The 21,148-nt window shown below is 45.2% G+C and overlaps 1 protein-coding gene across 2 annotated transcripts in view; it reads right to left on the reverse strand.

Annotated features, from left to right (window-relative positions):
• Positions 1–21,148, reverse strand: part of ppm1f (protein phosphatase, Mg2+/Mn2+ dependent, 1F) — a 165,901-nt gene that overhangs the window by 101,932 nt on the left and 42,821 nt on the right. For both annotated transcript variants that reach the window (XM_072498389.1, XM_072498380.1), the window contains exon 2: positions 16,006–16,127. In XM_072498389.1, the coding sequence (XP_072354490.1) occupies positions 16,006–16,127 (122 nt within the window). The remainder of the gene's footprint in view (positions 1–16,005; positions 16,128–21,148) is intronic.

Genomic DNA, 21,148 nt, shown 5'->3' on the forward strand with positions numbered 1-21,148 from the left:
GGGTACTCTAAAAAATTTTTTTAAATTATTACCTGAAGCCAATCTGACAACCAACTCTTTCTTCGCTTTATGCTTCCCTTGTCCTCTTCCACCCTACCTGTCCCACCTGGGTCATCACCAACCTTTTGAGTTCGGCTTCTAGAGCGACAATTCTGTCGCTTTGGTTCGTTGATGCCTTCTCCAGCTCCTGGATCGTTTTTCCCTGCGCCTCCATCTTCTTCCCCAGTCCATCGATCACCATTTGCATGGCAACCAACGCCTCTATAACAGCCACCTTGACCACCACCTGGATTTCCACCTTTATCGCCTCTCTCATTGCTGCCAGATCCTTCACAAGGAATGCCTTCCATCTCTAGGTTGGAGGCGGGGCTCTCTCCTGAGTGGCCGGGGCCCCCTCACCTAGTGGTCCACCGACTTGCCCGCCTGTTGCTCGTGTCCTTTTCCTCTGCTACTACCGTCTCTTCGGCCTCTCGAGCTCCCATTACATGGCATGCAGGCTCCTTCTCTTTCTCAATTGAGTGTGAACTGCTGTCGAATTTTCGGGCTAAATTTGCCTAAAAGTGTCTATTTGGCTATGTTCTAGTGGAGAGCCAGCTGACGAGAGTCTGCTCAGCACATCACCGTCACCGGAACCCAAAATGTCAGACATGACCGATCTATCCACAGGAGGATCCGATCTATAAAGATTGCGATAAAAAGATTCAAAAGCCGCATAAGCTGAGGAGGGGTGGCAAGATGGTTACCGCTCAAATTACGTATCTGTGTGATCTCCGTAGTCCTTCTGCCGTTTAAGCTGGTCAGCCAAAAGACTATGGGCCTTGTCCCCATATTTATAAAACATGCCCCTTCAGCGTCGTAACTGACTTACCGCCCAGCTAGTCGACAATAACTAGAACTGCGTTTGCAGTATTTTCCTACTTGCCAGTAATACTGGGCTACCTCAAGAGTGGAATCCAGCAATCTCTGCTGCTCCACCCTCATTGTTCTCAACAAATGCATTCTACAGGTGTTAAATTCCCCCCCCCCCCCCCCCCCCCCACACTATGGACCACCTTAACAGCCTCCCACAACATGGAATGTCAAATTGACCCTGCTTTGTTAAATTTTATGTAGTCCTCGAAGTCAGTTGACATATGCTCACAATTTTTTTAATCTGTTGTTGTGTCTAATCTCCATGGTGGATGTTGGGTACGGCCAGACTCTAACGACAAATCAGTGAAGTTTGGGGCATGATCTGAAATAACAATTGCCAAGTATTCATCCACAACCACTGAAGGGAGGAGAGACCCATCTAAAACAAAGAAATCAATACACGAGTACACAAAATAAATAAATCTTTCTTATCGTCACAAGTAGGCTTACATTAACACTGCAATGAAGTTACTGTGAAAATCGCCACACTCCAGCGCCAGTTCGGGTGCACTGAGGGAGAATTCAGAATGTCTAATTCCCCTAACAAGCATGTCTTTCGGCACTTGTGGGAGAAAACCGGAGCACCCGGAGGAAACCCACGCAGACACGGGGAGAACGTGCAGACTCCGTACAGACCCTGGCGCTATGAAACAACAGTGCTAACCACTGTGCTACCGTGCCGCCCATATCCTTAGTGGACACGTGAAAAACCAAAACGTCTTTCTCGCTTGGGGGCAAAAAGTGCAAAGGATCTACCCCCACCCCCACCCAAAAAAATCTGTGTCATGAAAGATGACAACGCCCTGTCCAACCTCGATGGAGCAAGCGATTTAGGCTTGGACGATCCAGTCTAGGGTCCAATACACAATTTAGTCCCCATCTAAACTAAGCTGATGTGAGTCTGAATTGGGGAGGGTGGTCAGCAGGGTATTAACAAAGTTCGTATTGTCCCAAATGACCTTGATTTTTTTCACTGGGCCATTCAAACCCCTAATGTTCCAGATGACCCAACAAATTGGAGGTCTCTCTCTCCCCCCTCCCCCCACCGCCCCTCTAAAGCTCAATCCAGAGTCAACCATTGCCACCCAAGAAAGATCAAAAAAAGTTAAAGCATATAGATCCACTCAAGATGGCCACCACAAAGAAATTCTACAGACACCGTCAGCAAACTACCAACGCCCTCCCCCAAAAGTAATTGAACACAACCACACCGAAGTGCGAATACAAATAGCAGTACGGCAAACAAAAACTACTAAAACCTATGTCTAACAAACCCAAACAAAGCAAGAACTTTAAGCTCATTATCTTTAAAAAAAACTATAATGAGGGGCAGCGAACCCTTCAAAACCGCTCCCGTGAACCAACTCCTTAATTAGCAGGAGGCTCCCGACTGGAGAAGGAGATAAATAAATATAAACAAAATACAAAAACCCCATTTGCCTTGCGCACTAAAAGGAACGTATATATCAACACAATAAACAGAACCCCACATAGTCCAAAACCCAAATTCTAATCAAGAACTTTAAGATCTCAACCCCAACAAGACAAAACAAAAGCAAACGTGAAATCCTAACATAATGCAACATGCCCATCGACAGAGCCAAAAACCTAATTACAACGCGCCCAACTTGTGTCTTTTAATGCCTCTTCCAGCAAGTCGAAGAAATAGCCTTTTCTCTCAAAAGTCATTCTGAGCCGAGCTGGGTAGACCAAACTGAACCGAACTCCACTCTCATATAGAGCGGCCACGACTCCATTGAAGGCAACTGTCTTCTTTGCTAGTTCCACATCCATGTCCCGGATGCAGTGGCCTTCCCACTTAAAATCACGATGTTCCTTTGTCCATCGCAAAACCATCTCCGTTTCCTTGAAGCTATGGGACCTCACTATCACTGCACGCGGTGGATCTTCAGGACGAGGCCTCGGCTGAAGTGCACAATAGGCTCAGTCCATATTCAGGAGGGGCTCGTGAATCCACCTTCACCCACCATCCTTGCCTCCTGCAGCTATTTTCTCAATGCTTTTGAGCTTGCCTTGAATATCTCAGTGAATCTGACGATATTCTCAAAGAGCATTTGAAAAGTTATCGATACGGTGGTTCAGGAAGACCAATTTATTCATGCACAGAACCTACAATGACTTTATCACTAGAATGGCAGAGCGGCTCAGAAAAAAATTCAATAATGAAGTCAAAATGCCAAATCCTATTCTATAATAGTTGATTCAAAACCAGATGTGTCATTTTCTTTTAATTTAAAGTACCCAATTCTTTTTTTCCAATTCAGGGGCAATTTAGCGTGGCCAATCCACCTAGCCTGCACATCTTTGGATTGTGGGGATGGAACCCAGGCTGACACAGGGAGAATGTGCAAACTCCACACGGACGGGATTGGAACCCGGGTCCTTAGTGCTAACCACTGCGCCACCCTGCCGCACAGATGTGAGTCATGTGAACAAATTAACATTAATTTTAAGATACGTGACCAGCAATGGTGAAGTTGTAAAGCGATTTCTCTGTTTTGTCGAGCTATATTCCCACACTTCAGAGTGCCTGCAGACAACGGGTTTGGAAATCCTTTACAATTTTGGTCTGGACATTAAAAACTGTTGTGGGCAGACCTTTCATAATGGCGCAAATATGGCAAGAGAATATTCAGGTCTACAAGCAAGACTGAACAATGCAAACCCCTCAGCATTATTCATCCCATATTCCAGTCACTCCTTGAATTTAATCTGCAACGTAACAGCTGAATGATGTGACGCAGCCAAGCATTTCTTTTTACTTTGTTTGAAACTTGTATGCCTTCTTTTTGGTTTCCACGCGTGGAATATGAACAAAAAGAACAAAGAACAAAACAGCACAGGAACAGGCCCTTCAGCCCTCCAAGCCTGCACCGGTCATGATACCACCCTTGGCCAAAGCCCTCAGCACTTCCTTGTGCCATATCCCTCTATATCCATCCTATCCATGTATTTGTTGAGATGCCTTTTGGACGCCTTTAATGTATCTGCTTCCACAACTTCCCCTAGCAACATATTCCAGGTGCTCACCACCCTGTGTAAAAAACCTGCCTCACACATCTCCTCTAAACTTTGCTCCACAAACCTTAAACCGATGCCCCTAGGTGACTGATCCCTCCACTAAGAAACAGTGCCTGCCCTTTCACTCGATCCATGCCCCTCATAATCTTGTAGACCTCTATCAGATCACCCCTCAACCTCCGGCGTTCTAATGAAAACAGTCCGAGTCTATTCAGCCTCTCCGTGTAGCTAACACCCTCCAGGCCAGACTGGAGGGTGTTAGCTGGCTTTCTATATTCCTAAGGGCTTTGCCATTTACGGTATATTTCCCCTCTATGTTAGACCAACCAAAATGCATTACCTCACATTTGTCTCATTAAACTCTATTTTCCATTTCTCTGCCCAAGTCTCCAACCTATCTATGTCCTGCTGTATCCTCTGACAATCCTCAACACTATCTGCCACTCCACCAAACTTGGTGTCATCAGCGAACTTACTAATCAGACCAGCTACATTTTCCTCCAAATCGTTTATGTATACTACAAACAACAGAGGCCCCAGCACAGAGCCCTGTGCAACACTACTAGCCACAACCTTCCATTCAGAAAAACAGCCTTCTACTGCGACCCTTTGCCTTCTGTGACCGGGCCACTTCTGTATCCATCTTACTACCTCACCTCTGATCCTGTGTGACATCACCTTTTATACCAGTCTGCCATGAGGCACCTTGTCAAAAGCTTTACTACTGAAGTCCATGTAAACAACATCCACCCCCTCCCCTCATCAATCATCTTTGTCACCTCCTCAAAAAACTCGATCAAGTTAGTGAGGCATGACCTCCCCTTCACAAAACCATACTGTCTATCGCTAATGAGTCCATTTGTTTCCAAATGGGTATAAATCCTGTAATTGAAATTTCTCTCCAATAATGTCCACGGTAGCACAATGGTAGCACTGTTGCTTCACAGCTCCAGGGTCCCAGGTTTGTTTCCCGGCTTGGGTCACTGTCTGTGTGGAGTCTGCACGTGCTCCCCATGTCTGCATGGGTTTCCTCCAGGTGCTCCGATTTCCACCCACAAGTTCCAAAAGGCGTGCTGATAGGTGAATTGGACATTCTGAATTCTCCCTTTGTGTACACGAAAAGGCGACTAAGGGCTTTTCACAGTAATGTCATTGCAGTGTTAATGTAAACCCACTTGTGGCAATAAAGATTATTATTAATTTACCTACTACCCATGTGAGGCTCACCGACCTATAGTTTCCTGGATTAACCCTGCTACCTTTCTTAAACAGCGATACCACATTAACTATTTTCCAGTCCTCTGGGATCTCACCTGTAGCCAATGCGGATACAAGGTTGTCAGTCAAGACTCCAGCAATTTCCTCCCTTGCTTCCCTCAAAATTCTGGGGTAAATCCTATCCGGCCCAGGAGACTTATCTACCTTAATGTCTTTTAAAAGATCCAATACCTCCTCCTTTTCAATGTCAACATGACCCAGACTGTCCACACACCCTACCCAAGAATCACCTTCCACAAAGTCCTTTTCTTTGGTGATCACTGATGCAAAGTACTTATTTAGTACCTCGCCCATTTCCTCTTGCTCAACACACAGATTCCCCCCACTGTCCTTAAGTGGTTCAATCCTTTCCTGGCCACACTCTTGCTTTTTACATATGAATAAAAAAAACTTTGGGATTCACCTTAATCCTACTTGCCAAGGAGTTTTCATGACCCTGCCTAACCCTCCTAATTTCCCGCTTACGTATCTTCCTACTTTCTTTATACTCAAGGGTTTCGGCTGTCCCCACCCTTTTGGACTGTACAAAAGCCTCCTTTTTCTTTTTGACAAGGTTCACAATACCCTCATTATCCCAGGCTCCCTAAACTTCCCATACCTATCCTTTATTTTCTCGTGAACGTTTCCTGAATCCTAATCAACAGTCGCTTGAAAGACTCCCACATGTCAGATGTTGATTTACCCTCCAACAGCCGCACCCACTCCAAATTCTTCAATTCCTGTCTCATGTTATCATAATTTGCCTTTCCCCTGTTTGGCAACTTAACGTGAGGGTTACCCTCATCCCTATCCAAAAGTACCGTAAAACCTACAGAATTGTGGTCACTACTCCCAAAATGTTCCCCTACTGAAACCTCAACCACCTGTCCTGGCTCATTCCCCAATACCAGGTCCAGCACTGCCCCTTCCCTAGTTGGACTATCTACATATACACCTTACAATCTCTACCCCATCCATGCCCCTAGCACTAAGTGAGTCGTAGTCAATATAGGGGAAATTAACATCCCCTACCACAACAATCCTGTTACTTTTGCACCTATCCAAAATCTCTACCTATCTGCTCCTCTATCGCTTGCTGACAGTTGGGGGATCTGTAATAAAGGCCCAACATTGTGATTGCCCTCTTCCTGTTCCTGAGCTCTACCCAGATTGCCTCATTGTATGAGCTGTCCGAGGTGTCCTCCCGCAGTACAGCTATAATATTCTCCTTAACCAGTAATGCTACTCCTCCGCCCCTTTTACATTCTGCTCTATCTCTCCTGAAGCATCTATAGCCTCCAACATTCAACTACCAATCCTGCCCGTCCTTTAACCATGTTTCTGTGAAAACCACAACACCACAGTTCGAAGTACTATTAAGTGCTCTTAAGTTAATCTGCCTTACCTGCTGTACTTCTGGCGTTGAAACAAACACACTTCAAACCACTGCGTTTGAGCAGACTGTTGTCCTTATTTTTGTTCTCTATTTCTGCTTCAGTTATTATACCTTCTAAAGCTAACGCTCTGGTTCTCCTCCTCCTCCTCCCACCCCACCATACTAGTTTAAATCCTCCCGGGTGGCTCTGGCAAACCTCCCAGCCAGGATATTGATGCCCCTCCAGTTTAGATGCAACCCGTCCTTCTTGTACAGGTCACACCTGCCCCGGAGGAGGTCCCAGTGCTCCAGAAATCTGAAATCCTCCCTCCTACACTGCCAGTTTAGCCACGTATTTAGCTGCACTATCCTCCTATTTCTAGCCTCACTGTCACGTGGGCTACAATCACTCTTGGAGCAGGCACATTGAAAACATTTGACGGTCAACGAATTTGTGATACCAGGTGGTTCACCCATGCAGATGCTGTTCTGGCTTTGGGACTGAATGTCAATATAAAGGAATGCTCATCAGACATAGTCACATCAAAATCAGAGAAACACATGTGAAAGCTGAAGCAAAATCCTTAGCAGAGAAGTTTGAAAAGTACAAAACTGCAGACTTTCCTGTTTTGTGGAACTGTTTATTTCAAAGAATTAATGCTGTCAGCAAATTGCTGCAAAATGTTGATACGACTTTATTGAATGCTTCACAATTGTTAACCTCTGTTAAAGTTGTTTCATGGAAGTTCTAAATAATTATACCTCAGTACAAGCAGAGGCACTAACATTAAACAATACAGGTCCCTCTGCTGAGAAGCATAAAAGACACAGGAAGATATTTTTCGATGAAAGAGAAAAAGAAATCACTTTAAAAGAAAAAAAGATAATGGTTGAGACGGTCAATATTATTGGTGACATAATAATGGTGCAATCGCAGAGAATAAGTGAATCTCTGAAGACTTTTAAATTCTTTTGCCTGCTTTTCGACAAAGGTTTGGACGAGAACACTAAGAGCTGCTGCAGTAAGAGATTAATTGAATTCTACAGAGAAGACATAGACACAAACCTTTTTGAAGATGAGGTGAAATAATTTATTCATCTAATCGATAATGATGAGCTCTGTGCTTCGACATCACCAGCTGATTTGTACAGACTTGCACGTGATGGTTTGCAGGCAACCTTTTCAAATGTGGAAACCATTCTGAAGATTTTTTTAATATATTTTTTATTCAAGGCTTTTTACAAATATACACAAAAATTTCGGAAGACCAAAAAATCCACCTGAACTACAAACAGACCGTCCGCTAGGGATTACATTCCGGGGCGTTTAAGGCATTAGCCGTTGTTCACTTTGAAACTCTCCAGAAACCTCCAGAAGCCAGCATGTAACCAGGTGGAGCCATCTTGTCAGTTCAACAATTGTCCTTTTTAAAAGCATGTTAAAAAAAAAAACAATCGTATAAAGTAGTCCAGCTGACAAAGATATAGAAGTATATATATATTTTGCTTCAGGGCTCAACGGAGTCATGCATACCTTAGCTCCATTTATCCACCAATGAGCCACATCCCTTAATACACTTAGCCAAAAAAAGGTCAGTTCGAATCATAGAATTCCTACAGTGCAGAAGGAGGCCATTCAGCCCATTGAGTCTTCACCAACCCTCTGAAAGTGTACCGTACCTAGGCCACACCATTGCGCCATCCCCGTATCCCCACCGAACCATTGGACACTAAGGAGCAATTTAGCAAGGCTAATCCATCTGACCTGCACATCTTTGGGCTATGGGAGGAAACCCATGCAGACATGAGGAGAACGTACAAACTTCACACTGATGGTCACCCAAGGTTAGGAATCGAACCGGGGTCCCTGCCGCTGTGAGGCAGCAGTGCTAACCACTGTGCCATTGTACCTCTGTATTTTGACCAAGCCTTTTGGAAGATAGTTCCAGATGTCCACTACTGTTGCATGAAACAGCTTACCGATTGATCTCCCAAATGACTAACTTTAAGATTGTGTCCTTGTTCCAGATTTCCACACTGGAGGAAATAATTTTCTGTTTTTGAAGACCTCAGTTAGCTCACCCTCAACCTTGACTGAAGGCAATGTGCAAGGCAGGTTTATGCAACTTGTGCCCATTTTAAGCCTCATGTCCCGGTATCATTCTGCCAAGCAGTCCCCACATTAGCGCAGTCCACAGGATCCACATCATTAGATCACATTATAGATGAGATTATGTTATAACAAGGTCCTTTCAAGAATGCCAAGCCAATAGATGGAATAATAAAGCAAACAAAATGAAGAAAATTTCTTCAAAAAGTCACATTTATTTTGATTCATAAAATGTGAATATACATGTATGTTATTGAACAGATAAACGTGTGTGGAATAAGAGTAACTTCTAACTATTCACACTTACCCCTAACCTCTGCCTTTACTAGATGCAAGATATTCTAAAGTTGTGTGATTTCCAACCATTGCAATGATTCTTTGAGCTAGTGCATGATGACAGTGGCTCAAGTCTCAGCAGCGTCTTCATCATAATCTTCAGCATGCTGAACATCTTCAGGATTTGAGGCTGGTACACCGCGCAATATTCCAACATGTAACCATCTTGTCGGTAACTTCCTGGGCATGAATATTCAGCTGCACATTGACGTCATGAATGTCTAATACAGCTCCAAACACAGAGCCATCAAATCCATTATAATCCACAGCTCCCTTCACCTTCAATTATTTTTCTTCAATTAAGTCTTCAAAATCCTCATGCAGTCACTATTGGTTTCAGTCTTGAATGCAGCACCCAGGTATGTGTCTGGGAGTTTTTGATACACTTCTTGCCAGGCATGGTCACAGCTTTCATGTTTGGTTTCTTCAGACAAGTCATCCTTACTCTTCAATAGCAAGTTACATTTGAAGGTCACTATAATGCCTTGGTCAAGGGTTGAATTGTAGATGCATTTGTGTACTTTCTTGTGTTACCAGGTTCTTGGAGTGAATGTACAGGAAATTGTCAATCAGCCAAGAGTCCTACTTTGGTAGTTTGCTCTATTTGATTTGTTTCCTGACGCTTGGTATGAATTTACCGTACAATGAGTCTTCAAAAACTGAACATGTCACCCAGACTTTGATATCGAGTATTGACATGGCAATGATTTTATTTTAAATATATATATTTTTATCAAACACTTCCCATTTTTACAATAAATTTTCCAACAATCCCATATTCCCCCCAGTAGATGATACACAAAACCCACATGACAAAAATCCCTACCGACCATACCCACTCCATCCATCAAGATATAAACTACATTCAACAAAAGAAACAAAGCCTCAGACCCCCAAACCAACACCTGTCAGCAACCGACGATGATTAATTCCTTAAAGTAGATAATGAATGGTTGCCATCTCCGGTAAAACCCTTCAATCCTTTGGGGCAGCATGTAGCACAGTGGTTAGCACAGTTGCTTCACAGCTCCAGGGTCCCAGGTTCGATTCGGCTTGGGTCACTGTCTGTGTGGTGTTTGCACTTTCTCCCCGTGTCTGTGTGGGCTTCCTCCAGGTGCTCCGGTTTCCTCCCACAGTCCAAGGATGTGCAGGTTAGGTGGATTGGCCATACTAAATTGCCCTTAGGTTAGGTGGGGTTACCAGTTTACAGGGATAGGGTGGAGGTGTGGGCTTAAGTGAGGTGCTCTTTCCAAGAGCCGGTGCAGACTTGATGGGCCGAATGGCCTCCCTCTGCACTGTAAATTCTGACAATCTATGACAAACCGACCCCCTGACAGTGTACTTGACTTTCTCCAGGTACAAGAATTCCATTAAGTTCCCCAACTATGCTGAGGCACTGTGCATTGAAGAGGGCCTCCACCCCAGCAGAACTCTCCTCCAGGCATGCCAGTGATTTTAGGTTCAGATGATGGAAGCAGTATTGCTGGGCACATTTTCCAATGATGAGCAGAATTAGCTTTTGCAAACTAGTTATGATGCAGAGACTTTTGGTTCATAGCATCACCAGTGTCCTCTCTGAGAATTATTTTGTAATACAGGGTCTTCTTGTTGCAGTTTTAGATTTGTTCTTCAGTATATCCTCTTTGTAAAATCTAGGTAAATTCCGCGGGAAATGTTGCAGCTAGCTCATCAAGGACAGTTGCTCTTCTCCTGTAGTATTATTACAAAATGCAATGCCTCATCAGTTCTTGGATCTTACCAACCATCCTGCGCTAGTTCCAAACTCTAATGGGGCATTTATATTTCCATTCATTTGATGACTATATATTTTAGCTTGAGCTTGAAAAATGTGACCGGATATGGGCAAGCCTTCGACTTTCTGCTGGGTTAATCACGTAAATACAGACTCACCAAGAGGTGTGTTCTCAGCATTTCTATCTATTCTTTCTAAGCCACCTTCAGCCATTTTTACCAACACTTTTCTCAGATTGAAATCAGCCATGATTGAATGGTGGAGTGGACTCGATGGGCCGAATGGCCTTACTTCCGCTCCTATGTCTTATGGTCTTATTCTCCATCTTTAATCCACTCACAAAATACCTATTCAGCGACTGCCATTCTCAGTGCCTTCCTTGACTGGGTGATGATTTTCATGATTTGGCGTTAATTGGTGTATGGGTACCAGTACATGTTTGATCAGAATTGATAAAAAAACCCGGCACCTTAATTAGTCAAGTGGCTGGCATCTCATTGGCTGGTCCTAAATAATTAGTGAGCAATTTATACTTCAATGATGTGAAATACATTATGAAGTGATAAATTTACATAAATTCCATGCTATAACATGGTCCTGGAGTACAACCTTCCTCGGACAAGGTGCCTGAATGTGAAAGCTGCAGATGGAGTCTGACCAAGGTTTCCTCCCCATTGTATTCACTTTGAGAAAAGCAAATATTTTATTCGCCTTTTTTGATTATGGAACTTTTTGAACGTGTACATTAGCTATGCGAGGTGTGTGCACCTGGATACCAAAATCCCTTTGTTCCTCCACCAGCAGTTTAAAAAGGTATATGGGTTCCTGGGCTTCATAATTAAGAGCAACAGCATACAAAAGCATGAAGGTTATGAACTTTTACAATAAACTGGTTCACCTTCAACTAGAGTAGTATGTACAATTCTGGGGATCACGTTGGGAAGGACAGGAAGGTTTTAGAGAAGCAGCAGAAAAGATTTACAAAAATTGTTCCAGGGATGAGGGACTTCAGCTACATGGATAGATTGGAAAAGCTGGGACTTTCCTTTGAGAAAGCTGAGAGAGGTTTTGATAGAGGCATACAAATCATGAGGTCTAAACAGAGCAGAGAGAGAGAAACTTTTCCCATTGGCAGAAGGATCAAGAACCAGAGGCTATCAATTTAAGGCCACTTAAAGACCCAACACCAGCATGAGGAAAAATGTTTTTACACAGCAAGATGTTAGGTTCTGGAATACACTGCCCGAGTGTGGTGGAGAGAGAGATTCAATTGTGGCTTTCAAAAGGGAATTAACAAATAAGCACCTGAAGAGAAACTATGTGCAGGGCATTGTGGGAAGGGCAATTTAGTGAGATCAGCAGAGTTGCTCTTGCAGACAGCCGGCAAAGACAAATGGCCCCCTACTGTGCTCTAACTATTCTGTATGGTCCAATCAATTACCAACCCATACGACAAGGTTACCTTCAATTCCAAGCACTAATTTGTTTCTGATAATTTGTGTGGAACGTTATTAAATGCCTTCTGAAAGTCACACTCCCGTGTCCTCTATGTTGTGTGATCTCACAAAATTGTGATCTACCCTTCACAAAAGATAATGATGACTCTCTTCCATCAGTTCATACTAATTCAATTGTTTAATCATTCTATCCTTGATGATAAAAGGGGAGTTTTAATACAATACCAAAGACTTATTGCTCCCATGACAACAGATAACAATATTTTCAAGGCACTAAGGCAGGCTGGCATGCAGTTTGTTCAACTGACAAGTAAGCAGGAATTTACCCAACACTGATGACTGGTCAGATTTAACAAAGGTTGTGATTCTGAAACTCAACAAACGTTTTGTAATAACAGCAGTCATGCCAACCCTCCAGATGAATTCACGTGATATGGGATTCCATTGTCAATTTGTCAATGCAGAGAGTCCTCTGCAATCGAACAAGTACCAATTGGTTTGGAAATTTCGAAAGCAAAATGTGACCAATATTTAAATATGAAAGATTAATAGACCTCACTCATCAGGACATCAAAAATTTACTGGAGTAAATGTGAATAGACCGAGATAAAACATTGAACTTCAGATATTTCAAACATCAGTTTTCAATTTAGGATTTCATTCTAAATACCCACCATCTGGAGGTTCCCCTCCAAAACACTCACCATCTGATTTGGAAATATATCACCGTTTCTTAAGTTGTTGGGTCAAAATCTTGGAACTCCCTCCCCAACGCACGTGAGTGTACCTACACCTCAAGGTCTGCAGCAGTTCAAGAAAGCAGCCACCACCTCCTTCTCAATGGCAACTAATGATGGGGCAATAAATGCTGGCTTAGCCAGCATTGCCTATGTCCATAAATTAATTTAATAATAAATATACTGATGCTGCAATTTCCTGTATGTGCAGTTTGTGTTCACGAAGCACAGATGATCAGGAGTTGAACACAGATGGCAGGATGAATCATAAAAGCCTGTGTGGGAGGTGTAAGGAGTGGTTGTGTTATAAAACAGATGACAATTAAACTATGCAGACAAGCTAAAGGGAATGAATTTATTTGTGATGCTAGTGTATTAGGAAACTGATATAAAAGCAGATAAAGAAACAGCAACAAAGGCATAACCTCCACTTCTCACCATCAGTCAAGGGAATCATCATTGTACTATAGTAGGAAGGTACCACATACTCTCACTAGTTACAGTGCCTGTATGGTGCTCCATTTTCCTACTCCAAGAAAATAAATGGAACACAAATATTGTGGCTGCTGAAAAAGGTTTGTATCGACCACCTGATGAAACATTTTCTTCTCCAATGCTCTCCCTCCTTTCATAAAAGCACCAACTCTTGCGGAGTATAGTTTCATTGACACTGCCCGCCTTCCAGTACCTTTTTTAGTAGCTAGTCTTTGTATGATAGCCTAACCAAGGAAGGAAGGATTAACCATCTTCTGCATTTGCCAATGCACAATTTTCTGTCAATTAGAGTATAGTGGAAATCACAGGATACTGACCACAACAATGCACAATCCTGGACTCTGTGCCCACAGACTAATTAACCATCGGGTGTATCACAGTCAGGTCCAATTCTATTTGCAACCACAGTCGTAGAGTCATACAGCGTAGAAAAGGCCCTTCGGCCCATTGTGTCTGCACCGGTCAAAAACAACCACCTAACCATTCCAATCCCATTTCCCAGCACTTGGCCCATAGCATTGTGTTCCCTGGGATCGCAAGTGCACTTCAAAATACTTCTTAAATGTAAGAGGGTCTCTGCCTCCACCACCCTTTCAGGCAGCGGATTCCAAACTCCCACCACTCTCTGGGTTGAAAAGCTTTTCCTCACATCCCCTCTAAACCTCCTGCCCCTTACCTTAAATCTATGCCTCCTGGTCATTGACCCCTCCACCAAGGGGAAAAGTTTGTTCCTGTCTACACCATCTGTGCCCCTCATAATTTTATACATCTCAATCATATCCCCCCCTCAGACTCCTCTGCTCCAAGGAAAATAAAGTCTATCCAATCTTTCTTCATAACAAACACTCTCCAGCCCAGGCAACAATATGATAAATATTCTCTGCACCGTTTCCAGTGCTATCACATCCCTCCTATAATGTGGATTCCACAACTGCACACACTTCTCTAGCTGTGGCCTACCCAACATTTTATACAGTTGCAGAGTAAGTTCCCTGCTCTTAAACTCTATGCCTCAGCTAATAAATGCAAGTATACCATATGCCTTCTTAACCACTTTATCCACCTGCTCTGCTACCTTAAGGGACCAGTATACATGCACACCAAGATCCCTCTGATCCTCGGTGCTTCCCAGGATCCTGCCGTCTATCATGTATTCCCTTGCTTTGTTTGTCCTGCCCAAGTGCATCACCACATACGTATCGGGACTGAATTCCATTTGCAACTGATCAGCCTTTCTGACCAGCCCGTCTATATCCTCCTGTAATCAAAGGTTAACCTCCTCACTATTAACCACCCTAATTTTTGTATAATCCGTAAACTTACGGATCAAACCTCCTACATTCATATCTAAATCATTTATATAAACCACAAACAGCACGGGCCCCAACACCAAACTCTGTGGGACCCCCGGGGCGGAACGTGGCACAGTGATTAGCACTGCAGCCTACACCGCTGAGGACCCGAGATCGAATCCCGGCCCTGAGTCACTGTCCGTGTGGAGTTTGCACATTCTCCCCGCGTCTGCGTAGGTTTTACCCCCACAACCCAAAGATGTGCAGGTTCGGTGGATTGTCCATGCTAAATTGTCCCTTAATTGGACAAAAAAGTAATTGGGTACTCTAAATTTGAAACAAAAACTTGTGAGACCCCATTGGATACAGGCTTCCAGTCAAAAAAACACCCTCGATCAATAGCCTCTGCTTCCTGCCACTCAGCCAATTTTGGATCCAAATTGCCAAATTTCCATGGATCCTATGGGCTCTTATCTTTGCTATTAGTTATCAAATGCCTTGCTGAAGTGCAAGTAGACTACGTCAAATGCATTTCCCTGCCGCCGCACCAGCTCCAAACGTCTGGTCCCCTCTCTTTCGACCAATTCTGGCCCTCGGCTCCATTAACCAGAGGGTAAATCTTTCCTCTCGCTCCCCTGCACCTTTATTCCGCCTTACATCCACTTGTTAGCCAGGGAAAAGGACTGAAAAAACTGCCACGAGCAGGAGCCACCAAATGTGCGACCACTCACTTCATGGTCACCACCGGAAATGAGCCATTGGCTCATTAAACTCCTATTTCTTATCTCTGCAACACCTGCACCAGAAAAAAGGTGCAAGCAGATGATGGAATAGCTCCCATTACTACTCAGGCATTTATGCTTGATGTGGAGATGCCAGCGTTGGACTGGGGTGGGCACAGTAAGAAGTCTTACAACACCAGGTTAAAGTCCAACAGGTTTGTTTGGAATCACGAGGTTTGGGAGCGCAGCTCCTTCATCAAGTGAGTCACTCACCTGATGAAAGAGCTGTGCTCCGAAAGCTTGTGATTCCAAACAAACCTGTTGGACCTTAACCTGGTGTTGTAAGACATTTATGCTTCTCAGTGGATGCACTGCAGACATTTGCTAGCTATTCATCACCCCAAAAGATGGTACTGAAGCAATGTTATTTGGAAGTCTACTATGTGACCAGAGAAAGCATTCGTTTTAACATATTCAAAAACATAGTTTATAAAAAATATATAATGCAAATACTTACAGACAAGCTTTTCTGCATCTTGATCAGGTTCCTTTTTGTTTTTAAATATAGAGACATCCAATTGTAGCACATGTGCAATAGCAGTATGAATCAACGCGGCAGCAAGGACAGGTGGCAGATTCCTAAAGGAAGAATAAAAAGATTTTTCAACACTTTTAAACAGACAATTCCTATTTGATTTAGATCAGCAGATAGTGTGGAAATTATGCTGGCAATTGAGGGGAGGAACATGCAGACATAAAAATCTGGCTTGCACATCCTGTTTGCCATGATGCATGTATGGCATGTATAAATACATGGTATACCATGTCGCAAAGGCCAGGGGCAGGCTGGAAGATTGGGAAGCTTTCAAACATAAACAAAGCGTTACTAAAAAGGTAATAAGAAGACCCAAGGTAAATTATGAAAGAAAGCTAGTGCAAAATATCAAAAAGGATTGCAAAAGCCTCTAGAAGTACATAAAAGGGAAGAGAATCGGTAAAGTGAATGTTGGTCCCTTGGAAGAAGAAACTGGAGAGTTAATAGTGGGGAACACAGAAATGGTGAGAGATGCTAAATCAATATTTTGCCTCAGTTTTCACGGTGGAGGACGCTAGTATCATACCTATCGGAACAAGTAATTCAGAAAGTGGAGCTTTAGAACACCAGCATCAATAGGGAAACAGTACTCAACAAACTATTGGGATTGAATTTTTAAAAAAATATATATTTTATTCAAATTTTTTGGCCAAACAAAACAATACAAAGGTTTTCCTTTTTACAACAATAAAACAGTATAAATAACAGTGGCCGTTTTTAACAAATAAATAAATAATATACATATATATATAAACTAAATGGCAACTGCCATATCAAAAATAATAACTCTCCAAAAATAAAATCAAACAATCCAATATACATAGCCTAATACAAATATCTATACAAAAACACCCCTGAGGACCCGCCCGGGCTCTCTCCCCCCCCCCCCCCCCCCTCCCCTCCCCCCTGGGTTGCTGCTGTTACCTTCCCATTTCCTTTATCGTTCTGCGAGGTAGTCAATGAACAGTTGCCACCGCCTGGTGAACCCTTAAGGCGAACCCCTTAGTGCGAACTTTATCCGTTCTAGTTTTATAAACCCTGCCATGTCATTTATCCAGGTCTCCACGGCCGGGGGTTTGGCTTCTTTCCACATAAGCAATATCCTTCGCCGGGCTGCTAGGGACGCAAAGGCCAAGACATCAGCCTCTTTCGCCTCCTGTACTCCCGGCTCTTCTGCAACCCCGAATATAACCATCCCCCAGCCTGGCTCGACCCGGACCCCCACCACCTTCGAAAGCACCTTTGCCACCCCCCACCCAGAACCCCTGCAGTGCCGGACATGACCAAAACATGTGGGTGTGGTTTGCTGGGCTTCTCGAGCATCTCCCACAACTATCCTCTAACCCAAAAAGTTTACTGAGCCTTGCTCCGGTCATATGCGCCCTGTGTAAAACCTTGAATTGTATCAGGCTTAGCCTGGCGCACGAGGACGACGAGTTTACCCTACGTAGGGCATCAGCCCACAGCCCCTCCTCAATCTCTTCCCCCAGCTCTTCTTCCCATTTCCCCTTCAGCTCATCCACTATGATCTCCCCCTCGTCCCTCATTTCCCTGTATATATCCGACACCCTACCATCCCCCACCCATGTCCCTGAGATCACTCTATCTTGAATCTCCTGCATCGGGAGCTGCGGGAATTCCCTCACCTGCTGCCTCGCAAAAGCCCTCAGTTGCATGTATCAAAATTCATTCCCTTGCGGCAACCCATATATTTCCGTCAGCGCTCCCAGACTCGCAAACGTCCCATCTACGAACAGATCTCTCAGTTGCACAACCCCAGCTCTCTGCCATGCTCCAAATCCCCCATCCATTCTCCCCGGGACAAACCTATGGTTATTTCTTATCGGGGACCCTATGTCATCTCCACTGGCCCCAAATTTTTGTGTTGCCACCACCACTGGACTTGTGGTTTATTTCTTCGGGGAGAACGGCAACGGCGCCGTCACCATTGCTTGTAGGCTGGTTCCTTTGCAGGACGCCATCTCCAATCTTTTCCACGCCGCTCCCTCCCCTTCTCCTATCCACTTACACACCATTGAGATATTGGCGGCCCAGTAGTATTCACTTAGGCTCGGTAGTGCCAGCCCCCCCCCCTATCCCTGTTACGCTGCAAGAACCCCCTCCTCACTCTCGGGGTCTTCCCGGCCCACACAAAACTCATGACACTTTTCTCGATTCTCTTGAAAAAAGCCTTCGTGACCATCACCGGAAGGCACTAAAACATAAAAAGGAATCTCGGGAGGACTACCATTTTGACCGCCTGCACCCTACCCACCAGTGACAGGCGCACCATGTCCCATCTCTTAAAATCCTCCTCCATCTGTCCCACCAATCTAGTTAAATTAAGCCTATGTAAGGTTCCCCAACTCCTGGCTATCTGAATCCCTAAGTACCTGAAATCTCTTGTCACCTTCCTCAGCGGCATGTCATCTTTTCCCCTGCTCTGCTCCCCCGGATGCACCACAAACAACTCACTCTTCCCCATATTCAATTTGTACCCCGAAAATTCCCCAAACTCCCTAAGTGTCTGCATTATCTCAGGCATCCCCTCCACTGGGTCCGCAACATACAGCAATAAATCATCTGCATACAAAGATACCCGGTGTTCTTCTCCTCCCCTGAGTACTCCCCTCCACTTCCTGGAGCCCCTCAGTGCTATGGCCAGGGGCTCAATTGCCAATGCAAACAGTAACGGAGACAGGGGACACCCCTGCCTCGTCCCTCTATGAAGACGGAAATAGTCAGACCTCTGTCTGTTCGTGATCACGCTCGCCACCGGGGCCCTATACAGCAGCTGTACCCATCCGATATACCCTTCTCCAAAACCAAACCTCCTCAGCACCTCCCACAGATAATCCCACTCCACTCTGTCGAATGCTTTCTCGGCGTCCATCGCCACCACTATCTCCGCCTTCCCCTCTGGTGGGGGCATCATCATTACCCCTAGCAACCTCCGTATGTTCGTGTTCAGCTGTCTCCCCTTAACGAACCCAGTTTGATCCTCGTGGACCACACCCGGGACACAGTCCTCTATCCTCGTCGCCATCACCTTAGCCAGGAGCTTAGCATCTACATTTAAAAGGGAAATGGGCCTGTAGGACCCACACTGCAGCGGGTCTTTTTCCTTCTTCAAAAGGAGCGATATCGTTGCCTCTGACATAGTCGGGGGCAGCTGCCCCCTTTCCCTGGCCTCATTAAAGGTTCTCTTCAAAAGCGGGGCCAGTAGGTCCATATACTTCCTATAAAATTCCACCGGGAATCCATCCGGTCCCGGGGCCTTCCCCGCCTGCATGCTCCCAATCCGTTTTACCACCTCCTCCATCTCAATCTGTGCTCCCAGTCCCACCCTCTCCTGCTCCTCCACCTTAGGGAATTCCAGCTGATCCAGGAAATGCATCATTCCCTCCTTCCCTTCCGGGGGCTGAGCCTTATATAACCTCTCATAAAATGCCTTGAACACCCCGTTCACTCTCTCCGCTCCCCGTTCCATCTCTCCCTCCTCATCTCTCACCCCACCTATCTCCCTCGCTGCTCCCCTCTTCCTCAATTGGTGGGCCAGTAGCCGACTCGCCTTCTCTCCATACTCATACTGTAAACCCTGTGCCCTCCTCCACTGAGCCTCTGCCTTAAGCGTGGTCAGCAGGTCAAATTCCACATGTAGCCTTTGTCTTTCCCTGTAGTCCCTCCTCCAGTGCCTCCGCATATTGCCTGTTCACCCTCAGAAGTTCTTTCAGCAATCACTCCCTTTCTTTACCCTCTTGCTTCCCTTTATATGCCCTTATGGATATCAGTTCCCCTCTAACCACTGCCTTCAACGCCTCCCAGACCACTCCCACCTGAACCTCTCCATTGTCATTAAGCTCCAAGTACCTTTCGATGCACCCCCTCACCCTTAAACATACCCCCTCATCCGCCAATAAGCCCATATCTATTCTCCAGAGTGGGTGCTGTTCTTTTTCCTCTCCTACCTCCAGGTCTACCCAATGTAGTCCGAAATGGCTATGGCCGTATATTCCGTCCCTGTCACCTTCGGAATCAGTGCCCTTCCCAAGACAAAAAAGTCTATCCGTGAGTATACTTTATGAACATGGGAGAAAAATGAGAACTCCTTACTCCTAGGCCTACTAAATCTCCAGGGGTCTACCCCTCCCATCTGTTCCATGAAGTCCTTGAGTACCCTGGTCGCTGCCGCCCTCCTCCCGGTCTTGGACCTCGACCGGTCCAGCCCTGGATCAAGCACCGTATTGAAGTCTTCCCCCATTACCAACTTTCCCGCCTCCAGCTCCGGGATACGTCCCAACATACGCCTCATAAAATTTGCATCATCCCAGTTCGGGGCATATACGTTCACCAGAACCACCGCCTCCCCTTGCAATCTGCCACTCACCATCACATATCTACCCCCACTATCCGCCGCTATGGTCTTTGCCACAAACAGTGCCCGTTTCCCCACTAAGATAGCCACCCCCCTGTTCTTCGCATCTAAACCCGAATGAAACACCTGCCCCACCCATCCTTTACGTAGTCTGACCTGGTCTATCAGTTTCAGATGCGTCTCCTGCAACATAACCACATCTGCCTTTAATTTCTTTAGGTGTGCCCTTTCAATCGGCCCGTTCAGCCCTCTCACGTTCCACGTGATCAGCCGGGTTGGGGGGCTCTTTACCGCCCCCCTTGTCGACTAGCCATCCCCTTTTTTAACCCAGCTCCTCACCCGGTTCCCACGTACCTGTATATCCCCCCGACGGCGCCCTCCCGCCTCGACCATCCCATCCCAATACGGGTAGAGTGGGGGTTGGAGGGAGTGGGGGATTTTCTCTTCCTCCGATGTGGAGGTTTTAAAAAATTTCTACTGTTGGGTTCACAAAGGATAGCAGGGGTGAAACGTTTGTAAGGGGACGGCTGACCCCATTCCTCTCTCTTCTGCCCGAGACTGTGTTTTTTTCCTTTTGTTTGTTCTTAGCGAAGGTTCGGGATGAGTCTTGGTTTGGATGGGGGAGGGCGAGACGAGCAGGGAGCCATCTTCCCAGAATAGAGAGGTGAGGGTGGGGGTCAGTAGAAGCCG

This window comes from Scyliorhinus torazame, chromosome 1, assembly GCF_047496885.1.
Source record: "Scyliorhinus torazame isolate Kashiwa2021f chromosome 1, sScyTor2.1, whole genome shotgun sequence".
Taxonomy (NCBI): Eukaryota; Metazoa; Chordata; class Chondrichthyes; order Carcharhiniformes; family Scyliorhinidae; genus Scyliorhinus; species Scyliorhinus torazame.